Below are 26993 nucleotides of genomic sequence, written 5' to 3'. Positions count from 1 at the left end.
CACTACTCTGCACTCACTACTCTACACTCACTACTCTACACTCACTACTCTACACTCACTACTCTGCACTCACTATTCTGCACTCACTACTCTGCACTCACTACTCTGCACTCTGCACTCACTACTCTGCACTCACTACTCTGCACTCACTACTCTGCACTCACTACTCTGCACTCACTATTCTGCACTCACTATTCTGCACTCACTACTCTGCACTCAGTACTCTGCACTCACTACTCTGCACTCACTATTCTGCACTCACTACTCTGCACTCACTACTCTGCACTCTGCACTCACTACTCTGCACTCACTACTCTGCACTCACTACTCTACACTCACTACTCTACACTCTGCACTCACTACTCTGCACTCACTACTCTGCACTCTGCACTCACTACTCTGCACTCTGCACTCACTACTCTGCACTCACTAATCTGCACTCACTACTCTACACTCTGCACTCACTACTCTGCACTCTGCACTCACTACTCTGCACTCACTACTCTACACTCACTACTCTGCACTCACTACTCTGCACTCACTACTCTGCACTCACTACTCTGCACTCACTATTCTGCACTCTGCACTCACTACTCTGCACTCACTACTCTGCACTCACTACTCTGCGCTCACCACTCTGTGCTCACCACTCTGCACTCACTACTCTGCACTCACTATTCTGCACTCTGCACTCACTACTCTGCACTCTGCACTCACTACTCTGCACTCTGCACTCACTACTCTGCACTCACTAATCTGCACTCACTACTCTACACTCTGCACTCACTACTCTGCACTAACTACTCTGCACTCTGCACTCACTACTCTGCACTCTGCACTCACTACTCTGCACTCACTACTCTGTACTCACTACTCTGCACTCACTACTCTGTACTCACTACTCTACACTCTGCACTCACTACTCTGCACTCTGCACTCACTACTCTGCACTCTGCACTCACTACTCTGCACTCACTACTCTGCACTCACTACTCTGCACTCACTACTCTGCACTCACTACTCTGCACTCACTATTCTGCACTCACTACTCTGCACTCACTATTCTGCACTCTGCACTCACTACTCTGCACTCACTACTCTGCACTCACTATTCTGCACTCACTATTCTGCACTCACTACTCTGCACTCACTACTCTGCACTCACTATTCTGCACTCTGCACTCACTACTCTGCACTCACTACTCTGCACTCTGCTCTCACTACTCTACACTCACTAATCTGCACTCACTACTCTACACTGTGCACTCACTACTCTGCACTCTGCACTAACTACTCTGCACTCACTACTCTGCACTCTGCACTCACTATTCTGCACTCACTACTCTGCACCCTGTACTCACTACTTTGCACTCACTACTCTGCACTCAATACTCTACACTCTGCACTCACTACTCTGCACTCTGCACTCACTACTCTACACTCACTACTCTACACTCACTACTCTGCACTCACTACTCTGCACTCACTACTCTGCACTCACTATTCTGCACTCACTACTCTGCACTCACTATTCTGCACTCTGCACTCACTACTCTGCACTCACTACTCTGCACTCACTACTCTGCGCTCACCACTCTGTGCTCACCACTCTGCACTCACTACTCTGCACTCACTATTCTGCACTCTGCACTCACTACTCTGCACTCTGCACTCACTACTCTGCACTCTGCACTCACTACTCTGCACTCTGCACTCACTACTCTGCACTCGGATGCGGAAGGCATTAGCTTCACGCACCAGCCAAGCAGCGCATCAGCCTCCCAGCCTCCCAACCCACCTCTCGCCGCACCCGCTCCGCGGGTGACGCTTCGCCGGTGGGTGCTGGTAGAGGCTGCATCCGGAAGGACTGAGGCGAGGACACCGGCAGCAAGACTCCAAGGCGGTAAGGGGCGCGAGGGACCAGCGGGGCTGCGAGCGTGCGGGGACTTCATTTCCCAGAAGTCCCTGCAAGACCAAGGAAGAGCTTCCGGTCCGCTCTCCCTGCTGGCCCGCCCCCCGCCCATCCAAGTCCGCTAAAAGCGTCCCTCTCCCTCCACTTCGTGGGACACCTACCTACTCTGTATCCAAGCGGAAGGCATTAGCTTCACGCACCAGCCAAGCAGCGCATCAGCCTCCCAGCCTCCCAACCCACCTCTCGCCGCACCCGCTCCGCGGGTGCCGCTTCGCCGGTGGGTGCTGGTAGAGGCAGCATCCGGAAGGACTGAGGCGAGGACACCGGCAGCAAGACTCCAAGGCGGTAAGGGGCGCGAGGGACCAGCGGGGCTGCGAGCGTGCGGGGACTTCATTTCCCAGAAGTCCCTGCAAGACCAAGGAAGAGCTTCCGGTCCGCTCTCCCTGCTGGCCCGCCCCCCGCCCATCCAAGTCCGCTAAAAGCGTCCCTCTCCCTCCACTTCGTGGGACACCTACCTACTCTGTATCCAAGCGGAAGGCATTAGCTTCACGCACCAGCCAAGCAGCGCATCAGCCTCCCAGCCTCCCAACCCACCTCTCGCCGCACCCGCTCCGCGGGTGCCGCTTCGCCGGTGGGTGCTGGTAGAGGCTGCATCCGGAAGGACTGAGGCGAGGACACCGGCAGCAAGACTCCAAGGCGGTAAGGGGCGCGAGGGACCAGCGGGGCTGCGAGCGTGCGGGGACTTCATTTCCCAGAAGTCCCTGCAAGACCAAGGAAGAGCTTCCGGTCCGCTCTCCCTGCTGGCCCGCCCCCCGCCCATCCAAGTCCGCTAAAAGCGTCCCTCTCCCTCCACTTCGTGGGACACCTACCTACTCTGTATCCAAGCGGAAGGCATTAGCTTCACGCACCAGCCAAGCAGCGCATCAGCCTCCCAGCCTCCCAACCCACCTCTCGCCGCACCCGCTCCGCGGGTGCCGCTTCGCCGGTGGGTGCTGGTAGAGGCAGCATCCGGAAGGACTGAGGCGAGGACACCGGCAGCAAGACTCCAAGGCGGTAAGGGGCGCGAGGGACCAGCGGGGCTGCGAGCGTGCGGGGACTTCATTTCCCAGAAGTCCCTGCAAGACCAAGGAAGAGCTTCCGGTCCGCTCTCCCTGCTGGCCCGCCCCCCGCCCATCCAAGTCCGCTAAAAGCGTCCCTCTCCCTCCACTTCGTGGGACACCTACCTACTCTGTATCCAAGCGGAAGGCATTAGCTTCACGCACCAGCCAAGCAGCGCATCAGCCTCCCAGCCTCCCAACCCACCTCTCGCCGCACCCGCTCCGCGGGTGCCGCTTCGCCGGTGGGTGCTGGTAGAGGCAGCATCCGGAAGGACTGAGGCGAGGACACCGGCAGCAAGACTCCAAGGCGGTAAGGGGCGCGAGGGACCAGCGGGGCTGCGAGCGTGCGGGGACTTCATTTCCCAGAAGTCCCTGCAAGACCAAGGAAGAGCTTCCGGTCCGCTCTCCCTGCTGGCCCGCCCCCCGCCCATCCAAGTCCGCTAAAAGCGTCCCTCTCCCTCCACTTCGTGGGACACCTACCTACTCTGTATCCAAGCGGAAGGCATTAGCTTCACGCACCAGCCAAGCAGCGCATCAGCCTCCCAGCCTCCCAACCCACCTCTCGCCGCACCCGCTCCGCGGGTGCCGCTTCGCCGGTGGGTGCTGGTAGAGGCAGCATCCGGAAGGACTGAGGCGAGGACACCGGCAGCAAGACTCCAAGGCGGTAAGGGGCGCGAGGGACCAGCGGGGCTGCGAGCGTGCGGGGACTTTATTTCCCAGAAGTCCCTGCAAGACCAAGGAAGAGCTTCCGGTCCGCTCTCCCTGCTGGCCCGCCCCCCGCCCTTCACGCCTCCTACTTAACAACATCTTCCTCCCGCAGCGCGGGACGCAGCTCGGGCGAAGACAGGGCAAAGACAGGGCCGTTTGAGGCCGGCAGAGGACGGCAGAGGACGGCCCCGGCCCTGTCACCCTGCACTCCACGTCGCCCCCCTAGGCCCCCACGAAAACTAACGCATATTACTGGTACTCAGGATGCGTCCCAAAACAAGAAGTGCGTCCAAGAAAGCGACATTGGTGACGCAAGTGACCGGCCCTATAGACCTTTTCATATCCAGGGTCAATGACACCATTGACAAAAGCATCATCCTACTGGAGAAAAGAGTCTCTTTGGACCTCATGCAGGCAAAACGATCTTCGCTCGGTTCACTTGCCACCGCAAACTCTCCCGTTCACCAGGTGGCTAATAACTGTTCCTTACCACTGCCATTAACCATTGCTCCTACGATGACTGTTCCAAATTCCGTAGATCTGTCAGTAACTCAATCGGACTCTGATCAATCATACGTCGATCTCGACGCAACCCCAGACTTAGAAGCCTGTCAATCACCGGTTGAGAAACTAGACCAGAGTGCCATCAGTAATCCTTTACCACTTGATCCAGAAACGACCCTAGAATCTATAAAAATAAGGGAAAATATCTCCACCCACCCCAAGGCAATGCCAATCATCAGGGAAAAACCAAAGACAAAAACAAAGAACCATAATTTGATTACACCTACCCCAAATTCCTCAGCAGGTATCCCCTGTTGGGTGGAAAACATGGTTATGGACCTAAAATCCGACCTTGAAGCCAAAATCACAGCACAGATTAAACCACTTATATCAAAACTGGACAGACTTACGTCATTAATCAATACCAAATGTAGTTGTAAACCAAGCAGGAATGGTCCCGCCCCAACGCAGGGAGCAAAGGAAACACTCCAAAAAAAACCACCCAGCATCAAACAAACAACAGGCATAATAGATAAGCCCAACATTTCACAAACCAAAAAAACGACAGTAACACATTCGTTAGTCAAAAAAGGGAGTAATCTGGATGCCCCCCAAAACATTCCGGAGGCGGTAGATCCTTCCCCTGCTACACAAACAGGCCCAGATGGTCAATCAAAAACAAATAACAGACAAACAAAAGGAAACGCCACTATCCCAGCAGAGACCCCCTCCCAAGAAAAATCATCAGATCTGAAGATTAAGCAACCTCGGCCTAAAATAATTAACTTACCCCCGGAAGCTTCTCCCTTCGTGGTGGTATTAACAGCAGTTCCCCCACTGAAGGAGGGCGCAAGAGAAACTTTTGCAGAGCTGAGGAACAAATGTGCCCAGTGGCTCCAACTCCATAGGCCATTACCCGCCCACATTAGGGGTGACATCTTCTCCGCACGCAGAGGAGATTGGGTTGGTAGAAGCACGAAGACAATAGCGGGGGACGTCATCAGTATCAAATTCAGGGAGATAGGGGCATCAAACTATATTTGCAACTCGCCCAATAGAGGACCTGCCACAAAAATAAATCCCCTTCCCTTGTCCTACTTCCTACCCCCACCCTCAAGGCAAAACTTCCCCTTATATGCACCCCCACCAAGCACTGGCCCTATAAATCCCTCTGAATACAACACGCATCATCCCCAACACTACCCTGATAGGCCACGTTTTCCGCAAAATTTACAACATCCAGCTTTCCACTGGCAACCACCCGTCCTATTTCCTCAACCCTCCCATCTTGTTTCCCAACCTCCTGTTAACCCACCTCAACATCCATATCATACCACCCAACAATGGTGGCAACCTCAGCAATCCACGCACTACAATACCCACTTATGGCAACAGCCGCGGCAAGGTTGGTTTCCCCCATTCAACCTACTAGGCCCAAACCATCAAGGTAGAGATAGGGACGAATGGAGTGGTCAGGATTATAGGACAAAGCACAATGACCTCACACGTTGGGATAGTTGGAATGGCCTCCAACTAGCAAACAGATATAGTCCCCTGGAGTGTGTTGATTGACTACCACAACCTCAGGATCACTCCCAAAATCATACAGACCGTTTGGAACTCACGGAACTTCCATCAGTCCCTCCAGACCTAGAGATTACATCAGCCCCCGAGATCCTAAACGAACCAAATAGAACAAAAAGCTCAAGCGACAGTCCAACAATCCTGAGTTTGATCTCGTGGAACATCGCTGGATTAAAGACAAAAATTGAGGATGGGACAATCCTGTACCATACGCTTAACCATCAAGTACTATGTATACAGGAGACATGGTCACTACAAGAATATCACCTGCAGGGGTACAAAACGTACTCGTCTCTTGCGCAGTCGGGACACACAGGCAGACCAAAGGGAGGTCTGTGTATTTACATAGTTAACACTATCCAAAATGTTAGAATAAAGGTTATTGAACTGGCACCAAATCTGCAGATCCTTGGCCTTTACTTCCAGAAAAGAGAGTCAATGATCATTATTAATTTTTATAACAATCTGGATGAATTGGACTTTGAGAGAGTTTTGGCCCACCTCCATGAAAAACTAACTACTTTGAGAATGCAGCAAGGAGAAGGAGGCCCGGCAACTATACTATGGGCAGGCGACTTCAATCTTCACGCCTGTACCCAACTAGAAAGAAAATGCCCTGGCATGGTGACCGAAGACGGCCTCTTACTTACCCATTTCTCGCACAACAAAATGGGAAGGCAAATGAATGATCTCCTATCCGATCTGGATCTCCAGATAGTAAACACCTTGGACTATGGGGAAAACTCACTTGCACCTACCTATATAGGAAGAGGTTACCAAACTACGGTAGACTTTATAATTATATCAGCTTCTTTACAATTAAGAGTAAAGAATTTTGAAGTTTTACCGAATTCCCAAAGTGACCATGCAATACTAACTCTGGAAGTCTCGTTAATCTATCAAAAATGTTCTCCAGTAGTAATAGTCAATGCATTGACTCAGGAAAATATTAACATAGACAAAGTAAATGGCTATACCATAAAATGGGAGAGGATAAATCCAGAGGAACTCACCAAAGAGCTAATAAGAACAGTCTATCCCCAAATCGAAATTTGTTTGGACTTAGCTACTAATGACACGGAGCTTTTAACTAATTTCGCACAAATCATGGAAAAAACTAAGGCGCTACTTACAAGAAAACAAAAACCTGGCTTACCCCGGCCTAATGGCTGGTTCAATCAAGAGTGCACTAAGGCTCACACAAAACTAAAGCTAGCCTTAAATAAAAACGAAAGGGATCCCAGCACAATAGCCACTCTTAGAAGCGAATATCAAAAAATAAGGAAAAAGAGGAAGGAGGAATTGAAGCAAGCGCTGTGGCACGAACTCCACACCAGTGCCCAGGAAAAAAACTCTACAGCCTTCTGGAGAATTATAAGAACTCCTTTCTTGGCGGATGACACTTGCCCAAGAATCGAAGCTGCCATAGACGCTGCAACTTGGGTATCACATTTCACTAGCATCTTCCAAAAACCAATCAATGACCAAGATCTGGAAGAAGAGGAAAAAACATTCCCACCATACCCGATAGATATGAATTTTGAAATTTCTGAAATTCTTGTGGCATTGAACTCTACCAAAAAAGGGAAAGCTCCAGGGCCGGATGGAGTCCCGGCAGACCTTTTTAAACACCAAACAGATCTTTGGGCACCAATTCTAACAAGGGTCTGCAGCGCTACGGCAAAAATAGGAATTCTGGAGTCTTGGACTAAGTCCATCATGGTGCCGATTTTTAAAAAAGGTAATCGTTCGGACCCAGCCTGCTATCGCCCAATTTCCCTGCTGGACTCATTGGGGAAACTAGCAGGAAGAGTGATTTTAGAAAGACTCCAGGATTGGGCGGAAGAAAGAGGTATCCTATCCGACCTTCAATTCGGATTCAGAAAAGGATTAGGTACTGTGGAACAAGCCCTAAATTTATCAATAATCTTCGGGAAATATGTGCATGCAAAGAAAGCAAAACTTTATATGACCTATGTAGATTTGTCCGCGGCTTTCGACTGCGTCTCCCACACAAAATTGTGGTCTCTCCTAGCACAGATGGGGGTAGACCCACCACTCCTGAACTTTTTAAGGGAACTCTATTCCAATCCATCCGCGAGAGTTCGCTATGGGATAAAGGGAGAACTGACGGCATCCTTCACAGTAGAGCGAGGAGTTAGACAGGGATGTGTCCTGGCACCCTTTCTTTTCTCCCTCTATACCAACAACTTGGAGGTCGAGCTACTAAAGGGTGCCCGTGACCTCCCACTGGCCAAACACCGCCCGATCCCCGCCCTGCTGTATGCGGACGACGCCGTCCTTCTCGCACAAACTCCCCGTGAACTCCAAAGGTCCCTTAACAGATATTCCCAGTTTATGAGAACTCTTGACCTCCATATAAATGTGAAAAAGACTTTCGTAATGAAGGCCGGGGTCGGGAATAAACAACAAAAATCCATCTACCTCGAAAGTCAAAAAATTGACGCAACAAATGAATACTGTTACTTGGGGGTCATGATAGACAATAAACTCTCCTGGAAACCAGCAGTAGAAGCCAGAAAACATTGTTTCAAAAGAGCACTAGCCGCATTGGTGTCGTTTTCTCAAAAATTAGGAAAACGTCCACCCAGGGAACTGTTAACCATATATAAAGCCAAGTGCCAATCTACAGCTTTATATGGAGCAGGACTATGGGGACTCACGGACGTTACCTCTCTGCAAATCGCAGAAAATACGTTTTTTAGATTCATCTTATCTGCACCCAAAACTTCCTCCGTTTACGCCTGCCACTTAGAATTAGGGGCACCATACATTGAGGATCTTGCCAAAATCCAACCACTTCTACTTTGGCGACGTATCTGGGCGTCAGATAAAAACGACCTCACAAAAACAATATTGGCGGATGCAATGTCTCTGGACTACGTTTTAAAAATTAAATGGCTGGCCTATATTCGGACCTTTCTTTGCGACCTTGGAATGGAGAAATATTATCTTAATCCCGAAAAAATTGGAGAACTCGCAAACGAAAACCTAAAAAAGCGAGCGTTGGATCATTTGTCCAAATTGAGACTCCAGGTAGAAGCTGGGAAACAGTCGGTGCAGCATGCCATGCTGGTCCAATCTACTCTTTCAATGCAGCCCTATTTAAACCTTGACATTGGTACCTTCGAGCGATTTCTCCTGATAAGATTCAGACTGAACACATTTCACAGACTGGTGGTCTTCCCAACACCAAATGTTTGGGATTTAAATTCACCTCCATGCCCATGTGATGGGATATCAGGTCAATCCACTATTCATACAGTTCTGTTCTGTAAATTTTATCAGGAACACCGCAAACTCTGGCTACTGACCCTTTTAAAATCTTGGGGTCTCAGACAATGTAGAGCAGCCATGTTGAGCTTGCAGCTTTTGGACACTGAAGCCACATGTTACCACGTCCTCAATTTCTTGAAATGTATATACAGACATCGGAAAAACCTTTAAACCTTTAAATTATAATAGTACTGTATATACTGTCGAAGTTCCTTTTCGCTGTTTTAAGTAATTGCTAAACCAGATCTCATTGAAGATTTTTTTAATTGTAATGCTTTTATGGATCGTAATAATCCGAATAAAGTTTATATTTGATTTGATTTGACTACTCTGCACTCACTAATCTGCACTCACTACTCTACACTCTGCACTCACTACTCTGCACTAACTACTCTGCACTCTGCACTCACTACTCTGCACTCTGCACTCACTACTCTGCACTCTGCACTCACTACTCTGTACTCACTACTCTGCACTCACTACTCTGTACTCACTACTCTACACTCTGCACTCACTACTCTGCACTCTGCACTCACTACTCTGCACTCTGCACTCACTACTCTGCACTCTGCACTCACTACTCTGCACTCACTACTCTGCACTCACTACTCTGCACTCACTACTCTGCACTCACTACTCTGCACTCACTATTCTGCACTCACTACTCTGCACTCACTATTCTGCACTCTGCACTCACTACTCTGCACTCACTACTCTGCACTCACTATTCTGCACTCACTACTCTGCACTCACTACTCTGCACTCACTATTCTGCACTCTGCACTCACTACTCTGCACTCACTACTCTGCACTCTGCACTCACTACTCTACACTCACTAATCTGCACTCACTACTCTACACTGTGCACTCACTACTCTGCACTCTGCACTAACTACTCTGCACTCTGCACTCACTATTCTGCACTCACTACTCTGCACCCTGTACTCACTACTTTGCACTCACTACTCTGCACTCAATACTCTGCACTCTGCTCTCACTACTCTACACTCACTAATCTGCACTCACTACTCTACACTGTGCACTCACTACTCTGCACTCTGCACTAACTACTCTGCACTCACTACTCTGCACTCTGCACTCACTATTCTGCACTCACTACTCTGCACCCTGTACTCACTACTTTGCACTCACTACTCTGCACTCAATACTCTACACTCTGCACTCACTACTCTGCACTCTGCACTCACTACTCTACACTCACTACTCTACACTCACTACTCTGCACTCACTACTCTGCACTCACTACTCTGCACTCACTATTCTGCACTCACTATTCTGCACTCACTACTCTGCACTCACTATTCTGCACTCTGCACTCACTACTCTGCACTCACTACTCTGCACTCACTACTCTGCGCTCACCACTCTGTGCTCACCACTCTGCACTCACTACTCTGCACTCACTATTCTGCACTCTGCACTCACTACTCTGCACTCTGCACTCACTACTCTGCACTCTGCACTCACTACTCTGCACTCTGCACTCACTACTCTGCACTCACTAATCTGCACTCACTACTCTACACTCTGCACTCACTACTCTGCACTAACTACTCTGCACTCACTACTCTGCACTCTGCACTCACTACTCTGCACTCTGCACTCACTACTCTGTACTCACTACTCTGCACTCACTACTCTGTACTCACTACTCTACACTCTGCACTCACTACTCTGCACTCTGCACTCACTACTCTGCACTCTGCACTCACTACTCTGCACTCACTACTCTGCACTCACTACTCTGCACTCACTACTCTGCACTCACTATTCTGCACTCACTACTCTGCACTCACTATTCTGCACTCTGCACTCACTACTCTGCACTCACTACTCTGCACTCACTATTCTGCACTCACTACTCTGCACTCACTATTCTGCACTCTGCACTCACTACTCTGCACTCTGCACTCACTACTCTACACTCACTAATCTGCACTCACTACTCTACACTGTGCACTCACTACTCTGCACTCTGCACTAACTACTCTGCACTCTGCACTCACTATTCTGCACTCACTACTCTGCACCCTGTACTCACTACTTTGCACTCACTACTCTGCACTCAATACTCTACACTCTGCACTCACTACTCTGCACTCTGCACTCACTACTCTACACTCTGCACTCACTACTCTGCACTCACTACTCTGCACTCTGCACTCACTACTCTGCACTCACTACTCTGCACTCTGCACTCACTACTCTGCACTCTGCACTCACTACTCTGCACTCTGTACTCACTACTCTGCACTCTGCACTCACTACTCTGCACTCACTACTCTGCACTCACTACTCTGCACTCGGCACTCACACTCTGCTCTCACTACTCTGCTCTCACTACTCTGCTCTCACTACTCTGCACTCACTACTCTGCATTCACTACTTTGCACTCACTACTCTGCTCTCACTACTCTGCAATCCCTACTCTGCAATCACTACTCTGCAATCACTACTATGCACTCACTACTCTGCACTCACTACTCTGCACTCACTACTCTGCACTCACCACTCTGCACTCACTACTCTGCACTCACTACTCTGCACTCACTACTCTGCACTCACTACTCTCCACTCACTACTATACACTCACTACTCTACACTCTGCACTCACTACTCTACACTCTGCACTCACTACTCTGCACTCACTACTCTGCACTCTGTACTCACTACTCTGCACTCTGCACTCACTACTCTGCACTCACTACTATACACTCTGCACTCACTACTCTACACTCTGCACTCACTACTCTGCACTCACTACTCTGCACTCTGTGCTCACTACTCTGCACTCTGCACTCACTACTATACACTCACTACTCTACACTCTGCACTCACTACTCTACACTCTGCACTCACTACTCTGCACTCTCTACTCTGCACTCACTACTCTGCACTCTGTACTCACTACTCTGCACTCACTACTCTGCACACACTACTCTGCACACACTACTCTGCACACACTACTCAGCACACACTACTCTGCACACACTACTCTGCACTCACTACTCACTACTCTGCACTCTCTACTCTGCACTCTCTACTCTGCACTCTGCACTCACTACTCTGTACTCACTACTCTGCACTCTGCACTCACTACTCTGCACTCACTACTCTGCACTCTGCACTCACTACTCTGCACTCACTACTCTGCACTCACTACTCTGCACTCTGCACTCACACTCTGCTCTCACTACTCTGCTCTCACTACTGTGCACTCACTACTCTGCACTCACTACTCTGCATTCACTACTTTGCACTCACTACTCTGCTCTCACTACTCTGCAATCCCTACTCTGCAATCACTACTCTGCACTCACTACTCTGCACTCACTACTCTGCACTCACTACTCTGCACTCACTACTCTGCACTCACTACTCTGCACTCACTACTCTGCACTCACTACTATACACTCACTACTCTACACTCTGCACTCACTACTCTGCACTCACTACTCTGCACTCAGTACTCTGCACTCTGTACTCACTACTCTGCACTCACTACTCTGCACTCACTACTATACACTCACTACTCTACACTCTGCACTCACTACTCTACACTCTGCACTCACTACTCTGCACTCACTACTCTGCACTCTGTACTCACTACTCTGCACTCTGCACTCACTACTCTGCACACACTACTCTGCACACACTACTCAGCACACACTACTCAGCACACACTACTCTGCACTCACTACTCTGCACTCACTACTCTGCACTCACTACTCTGCACTCTGCACTCACTACTCTGCACTCAATACTCTACACTCACTATTCTGCATTCACTACTCTGCACTCACTACTCTGTACTCACTATTCTGCACTCTGCACTCACTACTCTGCACTCACTACTCTGCACTCACTATTCTGCACTCACTACTCTGCACTCACTACTCTGCTCTCACTATTCTGCACTCTGCACTCACTACTCTGCACTCACTACTCTGCACTCTGCACTCACTACTCTGCACTCACTACTCTGCACTCACTAGTCTGCACTCACTACTCTACACTCTGCACTCACTACTCTGCACTCACTACTCTGTACTCACTACTCTGCACTCTGCACTCACTACTCTGCACTCACTACTCTGCACTCTGCACTCACTACTCTGCACTCTGCACTCACTACTCTGCACTCACCACTCTGCACTCACTACTCTGCACTCACTACTCTGCACTCACTACTCTACACTCTGCACTCACTACTCTGCACTCACTACTCTGCACTCTGTACTCACTACTCTGCACTCTGTTCTCATTACTCTGCACTCACTACTCTGCACTCACTACTCTGCACTCTGCACTCACTACTCTGCACTCTGCACTCACTACTCTGCACTGACTACACTGCACTAACTACTCTGCACTCTGCACTCACTACTCTGCACTCTGCATTCACACTCTGCACTCACACTCTGCACTCACACTCTGCACTCACTACTCTGCACTCACTACTCTGCATTCACTACTCTGCACTCACTACTCTGCACTCACTACTCTGCTCTCACTACTCTGCAATCCCTACTCTGCACTCACTACTCTGCACTCACTTCTCTGCACACTCACTCTGCACTCACTACTCTACACTCACACTCTGCAAAGCGCGTCCACATACCCTAAGCGGCTCGTGCACCTGTCTGTCTCCCTTGGGAGGCATTTTAACAACAATAGGTCTCGCTGCCGAGACCTAAAAATAAAGAACGAGCTGAAATAAAATACTGGATGTGCAAGAAAGGAGGGAAGACGGAAAGAAGATATGGATTTAAGGAAGAATTGAAGGACTCAAGGAAGGAGATATGCAAGGAAGGAGTGAGGCAATGGGGTAAAAAACAGCAAGGAAAAAACGAGGGTAAAGAATCACAAGGTGGTAGAAAAGAAGGGGGCACACATGAAGGATGAAAGGGACAGAATGAGTTAAAGGAGTAAAGTCAAATATGATGGAAGAAGGTAGCAAGCGAAATAAGTACTGAAGAAAGGATACAAATAGGGAGAGAGGAAATTATGCCAGGAAGAGTGAGGGAAGGAAGGCGGGAATGTAGAAAGAAAATGGGAATTAAAAGGATGAAAGAAGGAGAATGGAAGGAAGAACATAAGGCAAAGGAGGAGGGAAAGAAGGGAGATGGAAGGAAAGAAAGTTGGAAACATTAAAAGAGAAAGAAATGAGTGGGAGAAAAGGAAGGAGGGAGGGGAAAGTTTGTCTTCTGTAGTAGGCTTGGTGCGTTACATCCAGAGATGCCTGCAATTAGTCAGTTTTATGAGTGTCTGGGTGTCCTTCACAAACAACTCACGTAAAGCAAAAGAGGGAGTTTGTGGCGCGGTGACACACTCAAAGAAAGGACCTTGGCATGTTCCAGCATGAATGCATCTTTTCTATTTCGTCTTTGATTGACAGCATCGACAAGAGCTGTCCCCTTTCATCAGCTTTTAAATAAACGGGGTGTATGCATCTGCTCTTTTGTGCCTGCCCCGGAGGGCGCTTTTGCAGGAGACTGCAGGCCGAGCGCGCAGGGAGAGTGCCTATAAAAGCGCCTCCCTCCGCAGCAGATAACGAGCACTGGTAAGTTGGGGCCACCGGCTGCACTCCTGCCTCCACGTGCCTCAAAACAGGACTACAACAGGAGCAGAGGAGAGACGGGCTCCTCCAGTGGAGTAAATCACAGCCTGCCGGCGCGGGAAGGCGAGCCTCCGCAGTGCTGCTGACAGCCCGAGCTCGGAGGCATGGCGTTCTTCAAGCAGCCTGGGTTCGGATCAACACCATGAAGGTGCTACTGCCTCTCGGCACAAGTGAATAATTCTGTATTCAACTATCACTGCTAGAGCTGTGTCATCTCAAAGGTGGCGGCAAGCAGTGCTAACACATGCCCTGTTAACTCGCAGTTCAAGGTGCTGGTCATAATTGAATGCTATGCGATTGTCAGTATATTATTGTTCACCAAGTCTTTCTTCAAATACATTTGTTTGAACAGCGGGTGCAGGACATGGAATGCGCGTGGCCGTGCGACGGCGCACAGGAGGGGGTTCTGTTGTGTGGACGCAGGCGGGGCGAGGGGATTAGTATAATGCAGGAACACCGGAAAGATAAACGTAGGAGAAAGGAGATGAAGGGAAAGACACGGTGCAAAAGGTGAAGGGTGAGCTAAAACGAGACTGCTAAAAAAGAAGAGCAACAAAAACGGGCACGAAACAGCGTGGTGGGCGCGCACGAGACGCAGCGTGAGCGTGCACATCAGCTGAAGATCGCCGGGAGAAGACACCGAGTCTACCTGCTGCCGTGACTGCCCCACTGCGGAGGGAAAGAGCCCGGTGAGTGGGGGTGGGGGGGGTGCGGGAGTGAAAGGGAGGGAGGGTGTGTGTGTGTGTGTTTTTTTGCGTTTGCGCGTCTGTCTCTGTATCTGTGCTGCCTTCGGCCGGCCTGCTAAGCGCGTCCACAAAGCCTGGTCGGCTTGTGCACCGCTCTGTGTCCCTTGAGGAGCAACTCGGCTGCAATAGGTCTCGAAGCCGAGACCTAAAAATTCTAGAAGAGAAAAAACATAAATAAAACTCTGACCGCTCAGTGCTTGCAGGCTGAGTGTGATCAAATTTGAAACAAGTAAAACCTGATTGGCTATCTCTTTGTTTGGCTGCTTAATTTATATGGCGGGCTATTTTTGAAAAAGGAGTCTATATTCTGATTAGTCTATTACACGTTCTATTTTTATTTTCATATCTATAGTCAGATTGCACTTCTTAGGCCCTTGTGCTGTCTCCTTAATCAGCAGTACATCCTCAAAGTTAAGAACACGTCACACACTATCTGACTGGCAAAGAAACATTTGTTCTATGACTGTGTACACACCACAGGACTCATTAAAATCCCGGAGTCTTGCTTGGGATTGGTACCATTACAAGGAATTGTGATGGATCTGGAGAAAATCGTGATGCATTAGAGTCAAGTGTATTGTCCTCCCACTAAGAAACAGAGCAGCTACAGAACGAACTTACAAGCATGCAGGCAGAGATAGTGAGGCATTGTGATACCAGTTCCAGATCATACAAAGAATGGGCCAGTTGGAGAACATCCAAAGGCCAACAACCTCAAGATACTGAGTATTCCAGTAAATGCTGAGGAATGAGATCCAAGTGGGCAGTTAAAGAATTGCTTGGTAGAGCCTCTTCAAAATGCCTCAGGAGTCCGTTGAAGAAGGGATACAAAGATGCTGCTTTTTGAAGTCACAAAAACTGTTCTTGAGAGGGATGTGAGACTCCACAGTTGTGATGTTACGCGGTGTGGAATAGAGGAATGAAATACTGCAGGTGTCTGTCAAAAGAGCAAAGAGAAGATAAGGAGTAGTTCAGATCCACGCAGCCCGGGTCAAAGAAGAAAATAGAGTTAAGGGAGTTAGAACCCCCGAAAGGGTGAATCACAAGGATATGGTACAGACAAAGATCTTGTATCTGCCAAAATACTATAAATAGGAGAAATCTAAAATATACCTAGTGGAAACATGACGCACAGGAGTTGTAAAATACCCTCACTAAGACAGGAGTTTCAGTTCCGCAGATGAGCGAAAACACGACCTTCTGGAAAAGGCTGGTGATGAAGTGCCATACTTGGCTATAAGAGAAGTACACTGAAAGTATCACTGCTGGAAACGACGCTAGATGCCAATAAAGAGACACTGTAACAACAAATGTATTGGATGATTTATTAAGGCTCCACCCTCTTTCTCTTTCACTTTGACTTCACCACAGCCCCCACACACCCGAGTTGCTCCTTTTTTTCCTTCACCACTCTTCAATAAGTAAAACACTTCTTCATAATGTAACATTTCTTCTGTGGCTTTTCAGGCATTCCTAGTGTCGCCAATCTTGTAGGTTTTAGTGGGAACCATAAGAAGAAAGTATAAAGTTGGTGCCAAGTACTTGACACCATTATTGGACGACTAATGCATTCTGGGGAGATTTGACATTTAAGTGGAAGTCAGCCACATTGTGTGACTAATTGTAGAATACTAGGTTTGAACTTGAACATGTTTTGGGTTTCCGGTCCTGTGATGTCTAATAAAATGGTGATAAAATATAGATGGAAACAATATGGTAAATGTATCCTTTAAATAATAAGCTTTACATCTTTACTCACTAAATAGCTAACATGCTTCAGTTTGTGTTATAGTCACGAGCCTTGTGAAGGATTGTTTAGCCAGGTATTGTTTAGTTCTGAGACAGTCAGGCCTGTGCACCCATTGGTAAGCTATCGCAGAGTCTAGATTTCCTTTTCAGCATACCACTCATTTACATTAAAACACACCTTCGATTTTCTCAGTATATTCAAGTAGGAAGTCCATGTGTCATTCTTGTTTTGTTCCACAGGAATCTGTTTTTTAGAATCTCCACTTTAACTTTAATGGGTGTGAAACTAGTCTTCGTCATGGAAGGGGAAGCTCCCAAGCTCAAAGCGGAAACGATGAAGATGAGGAATGAGATGAGGTTCGGTTTAACTGAGACCAGTGAGTCTACTAGACCAGGAAGATCCTATTTCATGTCAATTCTAAAAGAGGTTAGTCACGTGAGATGTTTCTACTTTTCAGATCAACATTGTCTGGAGGAGCACCTTGTGTAACCAACGTAATTTTTCCATCTTGCTGCAGTCTACACTATTTTCGCTTGTTTGCTTACTTTCCAGAAGTTTATCAGCTCTCCTCTCTTTGCTTCTGTATTTCCTCCATTCTGTCCACTCCAGTTCCAGATATAATTTTGTTCTAAAGATATGACTGTCTTTAATGATGTGCATTGTTTTGTTGTATACACTGCATCTAATTCTGTATGTTATAGCAAGATGTTGTGTGTTAGCTCATGCCTGTATCAGAGCTAGAAAGATTGCAGATTGTCAAGTGTGCTCCATAAATTGCAAGTAACAAACATCAACAGTAGCAAATTGATAATGTGCTGTAGTAGTAATAACATGTTTAATAAGCAAAAACATCAAAACCGCAAATTATTTATAAATGGATAATGTGTTGAATGAAACGGATGCACTGTCAGAGAAGAAAGTAACTTTAACAAGTGTTCTAATATCTCTTGAAGTACTTTAGTAAGTGAGAGTTGTTTTCCAGTGATCTTTTGACCAGCCAATGAGTAGGATGGTGCTATACCTACTGGTTTATTCCTTTAACTATGCAAAATAAAACTATATTGATTTGCTTTTTGTTTGTGCAGATGATCTGTCCTCCTAAACAGGACACCAAGCCTTTAATAAATTCCGTGTGTGCTGTCTCCTTTTTAAGAATATTATCTAGGGAGCGGTCCAAGTTTTTGAGCAGGCTGAGGAACAGGGCTTGAGGTGAAGTCAAGAGCCCTACTCCACCGATGTCCTTAACTACCTTGCAGTGTCCACATGCTTGGATAACATTGCAATTGCAAATCTTACCCATAAAATTGGGGAAGCTCACAAAAGTGTGGTGGTGTATTTTTCATGTATTTTGTTGTGTAAATGTCATTCATGGCAAAGTGAGGCCCCCTAAATGCCATGTTGTTGAGATACGAGCTATAGAATTGAAATAATTTCCTGTGCGTAGCTGTCAAGCTTCAAGATGCTGATGTGCGACTTTTCCATTGTTTCAGTGTACTTATGAGTGACATACATATGTCAAAATCATATTATTAGCCTCTCTACCTGTGCTCACTCCTGAATTTCTTGGCACCCATTGCTATATATAATGTGTGTAAAGCATGTGCTGTAACTTTAGTGCACGATATCCAAGGAGCGTAATATTATATTCCATGCTATTTACTCTTCAGCTCCTAACGACAGAAGCAAAGCAAACAATTGTGAATATCCCAGGGTCATGGGATGACCAAATTGTGGATTGGTCTATGTTCACGGATATTCTAGCAGTCAGGTTTGCAACACCGATACAGTGTGCACAAGTGAATGGGTCTAAGCAACTAGCTCCTTCTGCAATATGGGTCGCTAAATGAAGCATAAAGCGGCTGTGGCAGAAATTGAAAACGATGCCAATGGATCGAACTATTATAACAAAAATAAGAGAGCACATAGACATCTGATGGTGGCCAAATGAGAAGATCGAAGGAACTCCTGGAACATCTTCTGGGCCAAATTACGATTCGATTTAAGGACCAGTAATTCCGTGAGGTTCTGGCGTACCATAAATTGCCTATGGGGCAGGTCCCCCAAAGTTGCTTTGGCTAACATGCTAGAGTCAGAGAGGTACGTCTCTTTACATAATCATTTTAACGATCCCCCACAGTCTGATCAGAATTATAAACAGACCAATGACATTGTGGGCAGCATGGTTCTGGAGGTTCAACTTTTGTCCTACGACAAGTCAGATATCAGGCACTCCTTCACAGCGACAACAATACAAAATCAGATTGAAAAGGGGCGCAAGGACGGGGCCCCTGGCCCAAGTGGCATCCCACCAGCCCTCTTCAAGGAGGATCCAGCCTTTTGGGCCACTAAGCTAGACCCGCTTTACCTTTCCATCTTAGAAAAATGCACCAATCAGGCTTCATGGCGAGGATCGATCCACGCTCCGATTTTTAAAGGCGGCGATAAAAAATCTCCGGGGTGTTACTGCTTGGTCACCTTAATCCCACAATGAAGCGAAGTATTTCGCTGGTATATTAATGAACTGTCTACGATCATGGGCTGATGCAAGTTCAATTATTCCACCAAATCAAACTGGATTCATAAGTAACACCGGGACAATGGTCAATCTTATCACACTCTCTTTCTTGATCAACCAGGCGGAATCCAGCCATAGCCCCATTTATATGGGGTACATCTACTATAAATCGGCCTTTGACAGTGTCAACAGGAAGAAGCTGTGGCAGAAACTGTCCCTACTATCACGACCAATTCCAACATCTCAAGGCCTTAAGCAGGGGTGTGTCCTATCTCCTACGCTTATCAATCTATTCCTGTCTGATCTTTCAACAGCCCTCGATCTGGTCAGTTCGCACCCACCCAAACTGGGCAGCCTCCGCCGATCCAATCTACTGTATTCCGACGACCTGGTCCTTCTTACTCATGCTACGATAGGCTTACAATGCCTCCTGGATCGACTGCAATATATTCTAACAGGAAAGGGCTACAAATAAACAACAAGAAAACCAACATCCTTGCGGTCCGTTCATCTGGGCCCAAAAATCCAGCATGGTTCCTAAATCAGGAAAGAATTGAAGCAACCAGATGCCACAAGTATCTGGATGTCATTTTTAATAACAACGACAGATACGCAAACCAGCTGGGAGTGCTAAAAAAGAAAGGAATTGTGTTGTCTTTCGCACTTAGCTCCATCCACAAAAAATTAAATGGGCCAACATTCGCCCCAACCCTCCAGGCAGCCCAGGTAAAGGTCATCCCTACCCTCACTTATGGGTGCGAGGTTCTGAAAGGGCGTGATAGTGAGCAACTGGATAAATCAGTCGCAAAAATCTATACAACAATCTTCCAGCTACCCTCCTACATGTCACCGGCACAAATCAGGTTGGAATTTGGCATCTGCAGGCAGTCATTGGGCCACATGGCGACTTTCTTAATAAGCTGCCATAAGCTCAGGGCGGCTAAGGAAGGCTGTCTGGCCCACTATCTATGGACCCAGCTGAACACAAGTTGGTGGCCAGCGGGGCACCACTACCTGTCCTGCGGCCTTAGCTCTCTTGGTCTGAGCAACCTCTGTGTCCTAAATGTAAGCCAAAACTAATTCAAGAGTCTAGTAAAACTAAGCGCGAAACTACTCTCTTCAGCAGAAAACAGTGCCAGTCTCTCGGCACAGAGCCATGGGTGGATGACCCTACGAATCTACTTACAGCTGACACCTCAGAGCTATCTAACGACCACCTTCAATTCGTGTATTAAGCTCCAGTTCCTGAGGCTGAGAATGGGGGTGCTTTCTATGACCTGCCATCTCCCAAAATGGAAAACAGAGGGGGCTGAGGAAATGTGTCGGCTCTGTGACCATCATAGGAAAGACACCATTCATGTGCTATGCTTGTGCCCTAATCTTTTAGAAGATAGGAGAACCGAATTGCGAATGGGCTGGATTGAGAAGGGCGTTAGATCCTGCAGAGGAGCAGTCCTGGCCTGTTTCGACCCTTCATAAACTGCACTCAACTCTGCCTTGGTCAGGTTTATGGTTCGCTTCTTAAACAAGCAGTTGCAATGCAATAGGTCTTCCATTAGGAAAGTTTGAGCTATTGGTATTGTAAATGACACATTTTTTATATATGTTTTGTTTTTGAAAAGTTATAACTTTTGCAAATGTGACACCTATAGCATTTGTAATGCAATATGTGTTGTATTTACGTGACTTACATGTATTGATATTACAAATAACAATGGCTTTTAATTTTTTTTCATTAATTAATACTTAAATAAAAGTTATTGTAATTTATAATGGAAATAGCTTAAACTTTTGTAAATAACGTTTTGGGAAGATTATGTTCAGTGTATTTTATTGTGACGAAAATCCAAGAACAGAAGTGAAATATTAACATCTTTTTGTTACATTTGTAATAAAGCTTGAAACATTGAGAGAAATTTTTGAACCAGTTGTTGTTGAATGGTTGCACAGATTGATGCTGTGGTGGCGGTGAGTGATGTTGTGATGGCGAACGAGTGATGCTGTGGCAGCGCATAGTGATGTTGTGGTGCCCCTGAGTGATGCTGTGGTGGTACGGAGTGATGCTGTATGCTATGCTATGTTTTATTTTGTTATCCTATGTTTTGTTTTGTTTTGCTATGTTTTGTTGTGTTTTGTTAAGCTATGCTATGTTTTGTTGCGTTTTGCTATGTTTTGTTAAGCTATGTGTTGTTTTGTTATGCTATGCTATGTTTTGTTTTGCTATCCTATGCTTTGTTCTTTTATGCTATGTTTAGTTTTGCTATGTTTAGTTTTGCTATCCTATGCTATGTTTTGTTATGCTATGCTATGTTTTGTTGTGTTTTGTTATGCTATGCTCTGTTGTGTTTTATTATGCTATGCTATGTTTTGTTGTGTTTTATTATGCTATGCTTTGTTTTGCTATGCTATGCTTTGTTATGCTATGCTAAGCTTTGTTTTGTTATGCTATGTTGTGGGTTGTTATGCTATGGTATGTTTTGTTGTGTTTTGTTATGCTATGCTATGCTTTGCTATTCTTTGCAATGCTATGTTTTGTTGTGTTTGCTATGTTTTGTTATGCTATGTTTTGTTATGCTATGCTATGTTTTGTTATGCTATGCTGGTGAGGGTGGTTGAGGGTGTGTGAGGGTGAGGGTGTGTGAGGGTGAGGGTGTGTGAGTGAGGGTGTTTAAGGGTGAGTGAGGGTGTGAGGGGGAGTGTGGGTGAGAGGTTGTGAGGGTGTGTGAGGGGGAGTGAGGGTGTGTGGGGGGTGTGAGGGTGAGGGGTGTGAGTGTGTGTGAGGGGGAGGGTGTGGGGTTGTGAGTGTGAGGGTGTGTGAGAGGGTGTGTGAGGGTGAGAGGGGGGTGAGGGTGAGAGGGGGTGAGGGGATGTGGGGATGAGAGGGTGTGTGTGGGTGAGAGGGGAAGTGAGGGTGAGCGGCTGTGAGGGTGAGGGGTGTGAGAGTAAGGGGGTGTGAGGGTGAGGGCGTGTGATGGTGAGGGAGGGTGGGTGGGGGTGAGAGGGTGGGTGAGGGGTGTGTGAGGGTGAGGGGTTGTGAGGGTGAGGGGATGTGAGGGTGTGTGAGGGTGTCAGAGGGTGAGTGAGGGAGGGTGAGGATGAGGGGCGGAGGGGAGGTGAGGGTGTGTTGGGGCGTGTGAGGGGGGTGAGGGGGAGGGGGTGGGGTTGTGAGGGTGAGGGGGTGTGAGGGTGAGAGGGTGTGTGGGTTGAGGGAGTGTGAAGGGTGTGAGGTAAGAGTGTATCTGAGGGGGGTGTGGGTGAGGGGGTGTGTGAGGGTCTGAGGGGGTGTGAGGGTGAAATGGTGTGTGAAGGTGAGAGGGTGAGTGAGGAGGTGAGTGAGGGTGAGGAGGTGGGTGAGGGGATGTGAGGGTGTGAGGTTGAGAGGATGTGAGGGTGAGAGGGTGAGTGAGGGTGAGAGGGTGAGTGAGGGTGTGTGAGGATGAGGGGGTGTGAGGGTGAGGGTGAAGGTGAGTGAGGATGTGTGAGGGCGTGAGGGTGAGGAGGTGTGAGGGTGAGGGCCCGAAGTAAATGGTGGCAGGCCAGACATCATAAGACAGAGAGAAGAGACTTCGTAGTGACTGCGTTGGTCAGTTTCAGAATCAGGAGGGGCAGAGTAAGCACAGTCTGCGATGGATCAACGTGTCTAGAGGCAAAGCATAGCATTGAAGCTAGCAAGTCGAGTCTTTTCAAGCTGAGTGTCCCTAGAGAGATGGCAACACAGCAACAGCATTTGAGGAGCAAAGCTGCTGCAAACAAGCACAGTAGGCTTTCACTTTCGTCCAGAAAAAAAACCAAGAAAGGTGCAGAGAACGCCAAACAAAACACGGCTTCCACGCAAAATGGATGCCAAAAAAAACAAGCTCTAGGCATTGCTGTGGCAGCGGGGGCGGGGGTGCGGCAGCCTTTGAAGTCTGATGCTGAGGCACAGACAAATGGTGGTGCGTGTTTTGGCTGGCGATGTGCACGCGCATCCGATCAAAAGAAGGGTGTGAGGGACATTGGCGGGTGAGGGGGTGTGCAGCTTGGTGAGCTGAAGTGGCAGCAGAGGTGGAGTGCGGCGCGCGCGCACAAGCTCGTGGTTGTGCTCACATGCACTGTGTCCGGTCCGCAGTTTTGTTAGACTTTTTAGGTCGCCTACTATAATCTCGCCAACAAGCATTGCTAAAGCAATGCCTTAGGCTCGACATAAAAAGTTAGGGGATGTGAGATGTATAGGCTAGTCAGCCTAGGACTTGAACCACTCTGCCTATTTGTGACTGCTGTTTTCTTTTTTTAACTGGCACAACTTACTGCATGTCACTGTTAGTGCATCGAAATAATGTTCTGCATGTCAGAATGACTTATGTTTTAAGAATCTTTTTATTAACAAAGCAACAAAGAAAGACATCAGGTGACATTAACAGCTCTCACATTTTCCATAGTTACATTTCCCTACATTCAAGATAATAGATACAAAATATAGATAATGGATCAAGGGGACGCATGCGTTGTAGTGTAGTTCCTATATTCCCAATAGGATCTGCGCATTGGAATAACATAAACAACAGTGTAGACGTAGGACTGAGGTTGACTAGGTCTCTATTGAATATGTTAGACTTAATTATGAAATGCCAGCTAGCTTAGAGGTCACTAGAAACTTTCTCGAGTAAACAAGGTGTTAACTTTCTCGAATAGACAAGAAGGGATTAGTTTCTGACAACCGCATAAACATGACAACTTTGCTCCCCCAGAATAAGGAGTATATCTCCAGAGTCGTGGAAACAATAGATAGCTATTTCACTCAGTTAATCTTGCATGCTTAGTTTCACCAGGAGTGCAGAGAATTAGAGAGACGGGCGTTTTCAATAAAAAGGGTATTTATTGTGCAGTCTTCTTTCTCATGCAAGAGACGTGAATTGCCACAATTGCAATACTTGTCATAAAGTAAAGTGCGTACAGTAAAATGAGTATTATGAAATAATACTGTAAAAGCATTTATATGGTTTCTAAGCCATAAGATACTTAAAATGGATAAAATACATACAACGATAAAATAATGACTAAAAAACGTACTCAACTGGTGTTTCTAAGATACGCCTACCCCGGTGTACCTAACCTAAGCCTAGTACAGGGAAGGAGTAGATGAGTTACAGTTTTTGCCAAGAATCTGAATCAAGAATTCTCTGTGGGTCTAATCAGCTCCGTACCTTGGTTATAGAAATAAGGAGGTCTTGTATCTTTTTCTCAGGACTCAATCTCCCAGCAACCCGCAAGGGTGACAGGGAAACACTGGAGCTGGATTCCTCGGCAGGAGAAAAGACAGCGTCTCTCTCAGTGCGTCAGCAGGGAGGGTCGGCTTCCTTCGGCACTCGCATCAGCAGGGCGTCGGGCAAGTAGATAGCCGATCTGCTCCAAACCACTGTGTGTTACTTAAGGCTGATGCTGGTATATTTATACCTGGAAGGTGCCGAGTTTGACGTAAGTTTGGACATAAGACGTCACTAAGAACTCGCAGTTCTTTCACGACTCCAGGAGTTCTAGGACAAATCAATACAGAAGCAGGGGGAATTCCCGGGCTGCTGGAGGCTTGGTTTGTTTAAGAACGCGTTGTGCTTTCTAGGAGTCTACGGGAGTAGCCTTGCCGTATTTGGACTGCATTGGCTATGTCTTAATATGGGTATGATTCTTATGCCTGTATAAGGGCATGATTTGATATAACCACATAAGGGCATGAAATCCGGGATATTTACTAGAGTCCTAGAATCCTCTACAACAGCGCCTCCACTTCTTCCTGACGTATCGGGGGCGTACAAACATCGCCACGGTACCGATTCCAAGCCTCCCAGACCTTCCCCCATTTCTGACTTATGTCTTTTTAATAGAATTGCAAGGTCTCTTTTACCAATCATTTGTTTTGTATATTGTAGTGAATTTCTGCTATTGTAGACCATTGCAAGGGTTTTAACAAATCATGCAATAAATTCGTTTTCTGTCGAAAAAAATAAATAAATGCCATGCTATTTCATGGGATACGGACAGCTTGGCTCTTACAACCGCAAGCAGCTGAAGTTTGCCAAACATCATTATTTATAATTCAGACATGCCATTTACAATCATTAAAGATGAACTGTATAGTTCAAGTGGGATAGTTTTAAATTCAAGGGGAGTTAGTAGTTCCTTAATCTACTTTCTGTTTTCATACTGCTTTTCTAAAAAGTTTTTTATTTTTGACATCATGAAAACAGACCTTTCTATTTTTACAAATATGGACTGCTGGGTTATATTAGACTGTGATACCTGAACAGGAGATGTGAGTTTATGTACCCGCCCTCTCATGAGAAAGTGTTCAGAAGGCTTGAGATGTATAAGCAGCCTGACAAAACCTTACCAGTGGATTGTGCATCTGAAAATAAAAAAAAATGAAAAAAAACATGCCTCGTGCTTTCGGTACAGTATCTCATACTGAAAGCCTAGTGTGTTAATGCACATGCTGCAAAAATGAGGGTGTGCCAAGCCCCCACACTCTGAAAGAGCCATCATCTCATTGATTCTTCATGAGTAAACTACAAACAGCAGGATGTACTTGACTGGAGAGAGCACTAGACATGAGGGCCACCAAGATGCAGCCAGCAGTGAGAATGATGCTGGTGACTGGTGGCCCATGGGCCTAAGTGCGGCTTGATTCGACCGTCTCTCATGCGGAAGTCCGGGCTTCCACTAGTGTGATGAGTGTAGGCTGGCCAGGTGGCTTACTTATCTGGTTGTGTTTTGTTGTGTCCCTTTCATTAGACTCTGGTCCTGAGCGGTCTGATAGAGCTTAGTTACAATGTGATTTGAGTCACAGTAAGACCCCTCCCCCTGCTCCCGGCACACGTCGGCCTGGATACAAGAGTAATTTTTAGGTTTCGCCTGGCATCCACTGCGCAGCAGTGTTCGCGCAGGCGAAATCTTTTGATTTTTAGTGAGGGCCTTTCACCCGCCTCTCTCTTCCATTGGCTAGCTCCATAAATGGAGGCTAGCCATTGGAAGAGAAATCTGACCGTAATTCTCGGAGCAGATTCGTGGGCGTTCCGGTGATTTTTTTCTCATTCCGCCCCTTTTACAACGTCATGCAGTAATTTTTTTCTCTTTTTTTTTCTCGCCATGTTTTGGTCTTTTTGAAAGCGTCTTTTGCAGGAGTGGGCTGCGCGATTGTCGTCTCCGTGGCTTCTTTCCATCTTGTTTTTTTGTTGTCGTCTTTGTTTTCCGTCATTGCGTGGCTCG

At 47.2% G+C, this 26993-nt stretch overlaps 1 protein-coding gene across 2 annotated transcripts in view; it reads left to right on the top strand.

The window, feature by feature from the left end:
- GEN1 (GEN1 structure-specific endonuclease) overlaps positions 1-26993 on the top strand; it is a 246755-nt gene that overhangs the window by 7930 nt on the left and 211832 nt on the right. For both annotated transcript variants that reach the window (XM_086926301.1, XM_086926299.1), the window contains exon 3: positions 17479-17665. In XM_086926301.1, coding sequence (XP_086782427.1) covers positions 17479-17665 — 187 coding nt within the window. The remainder of the gene's footprint in view (positions 1-17478; positions 17666-26993) is intronic.

Source organism: Lissotriton vulgaris, chromosome 6, assembly GCF_964263255.1.
Source record: "Lissotriton vulgaris chromosome 6, aLisVul1.2, whole genome shotgun sequence".
NCBI classification, from domain to species: domain Eukaryota; kingdom Metazoa; phylum Chordata; class Amphibia; order Caudata; family Salamandridae; genus Lissotriton; species Lissotriton vulgaris.
Note: the sequence above shows the minus strand (reverse complement) of the source record. Positions and strands in the feature narration are given on the sequence as shown.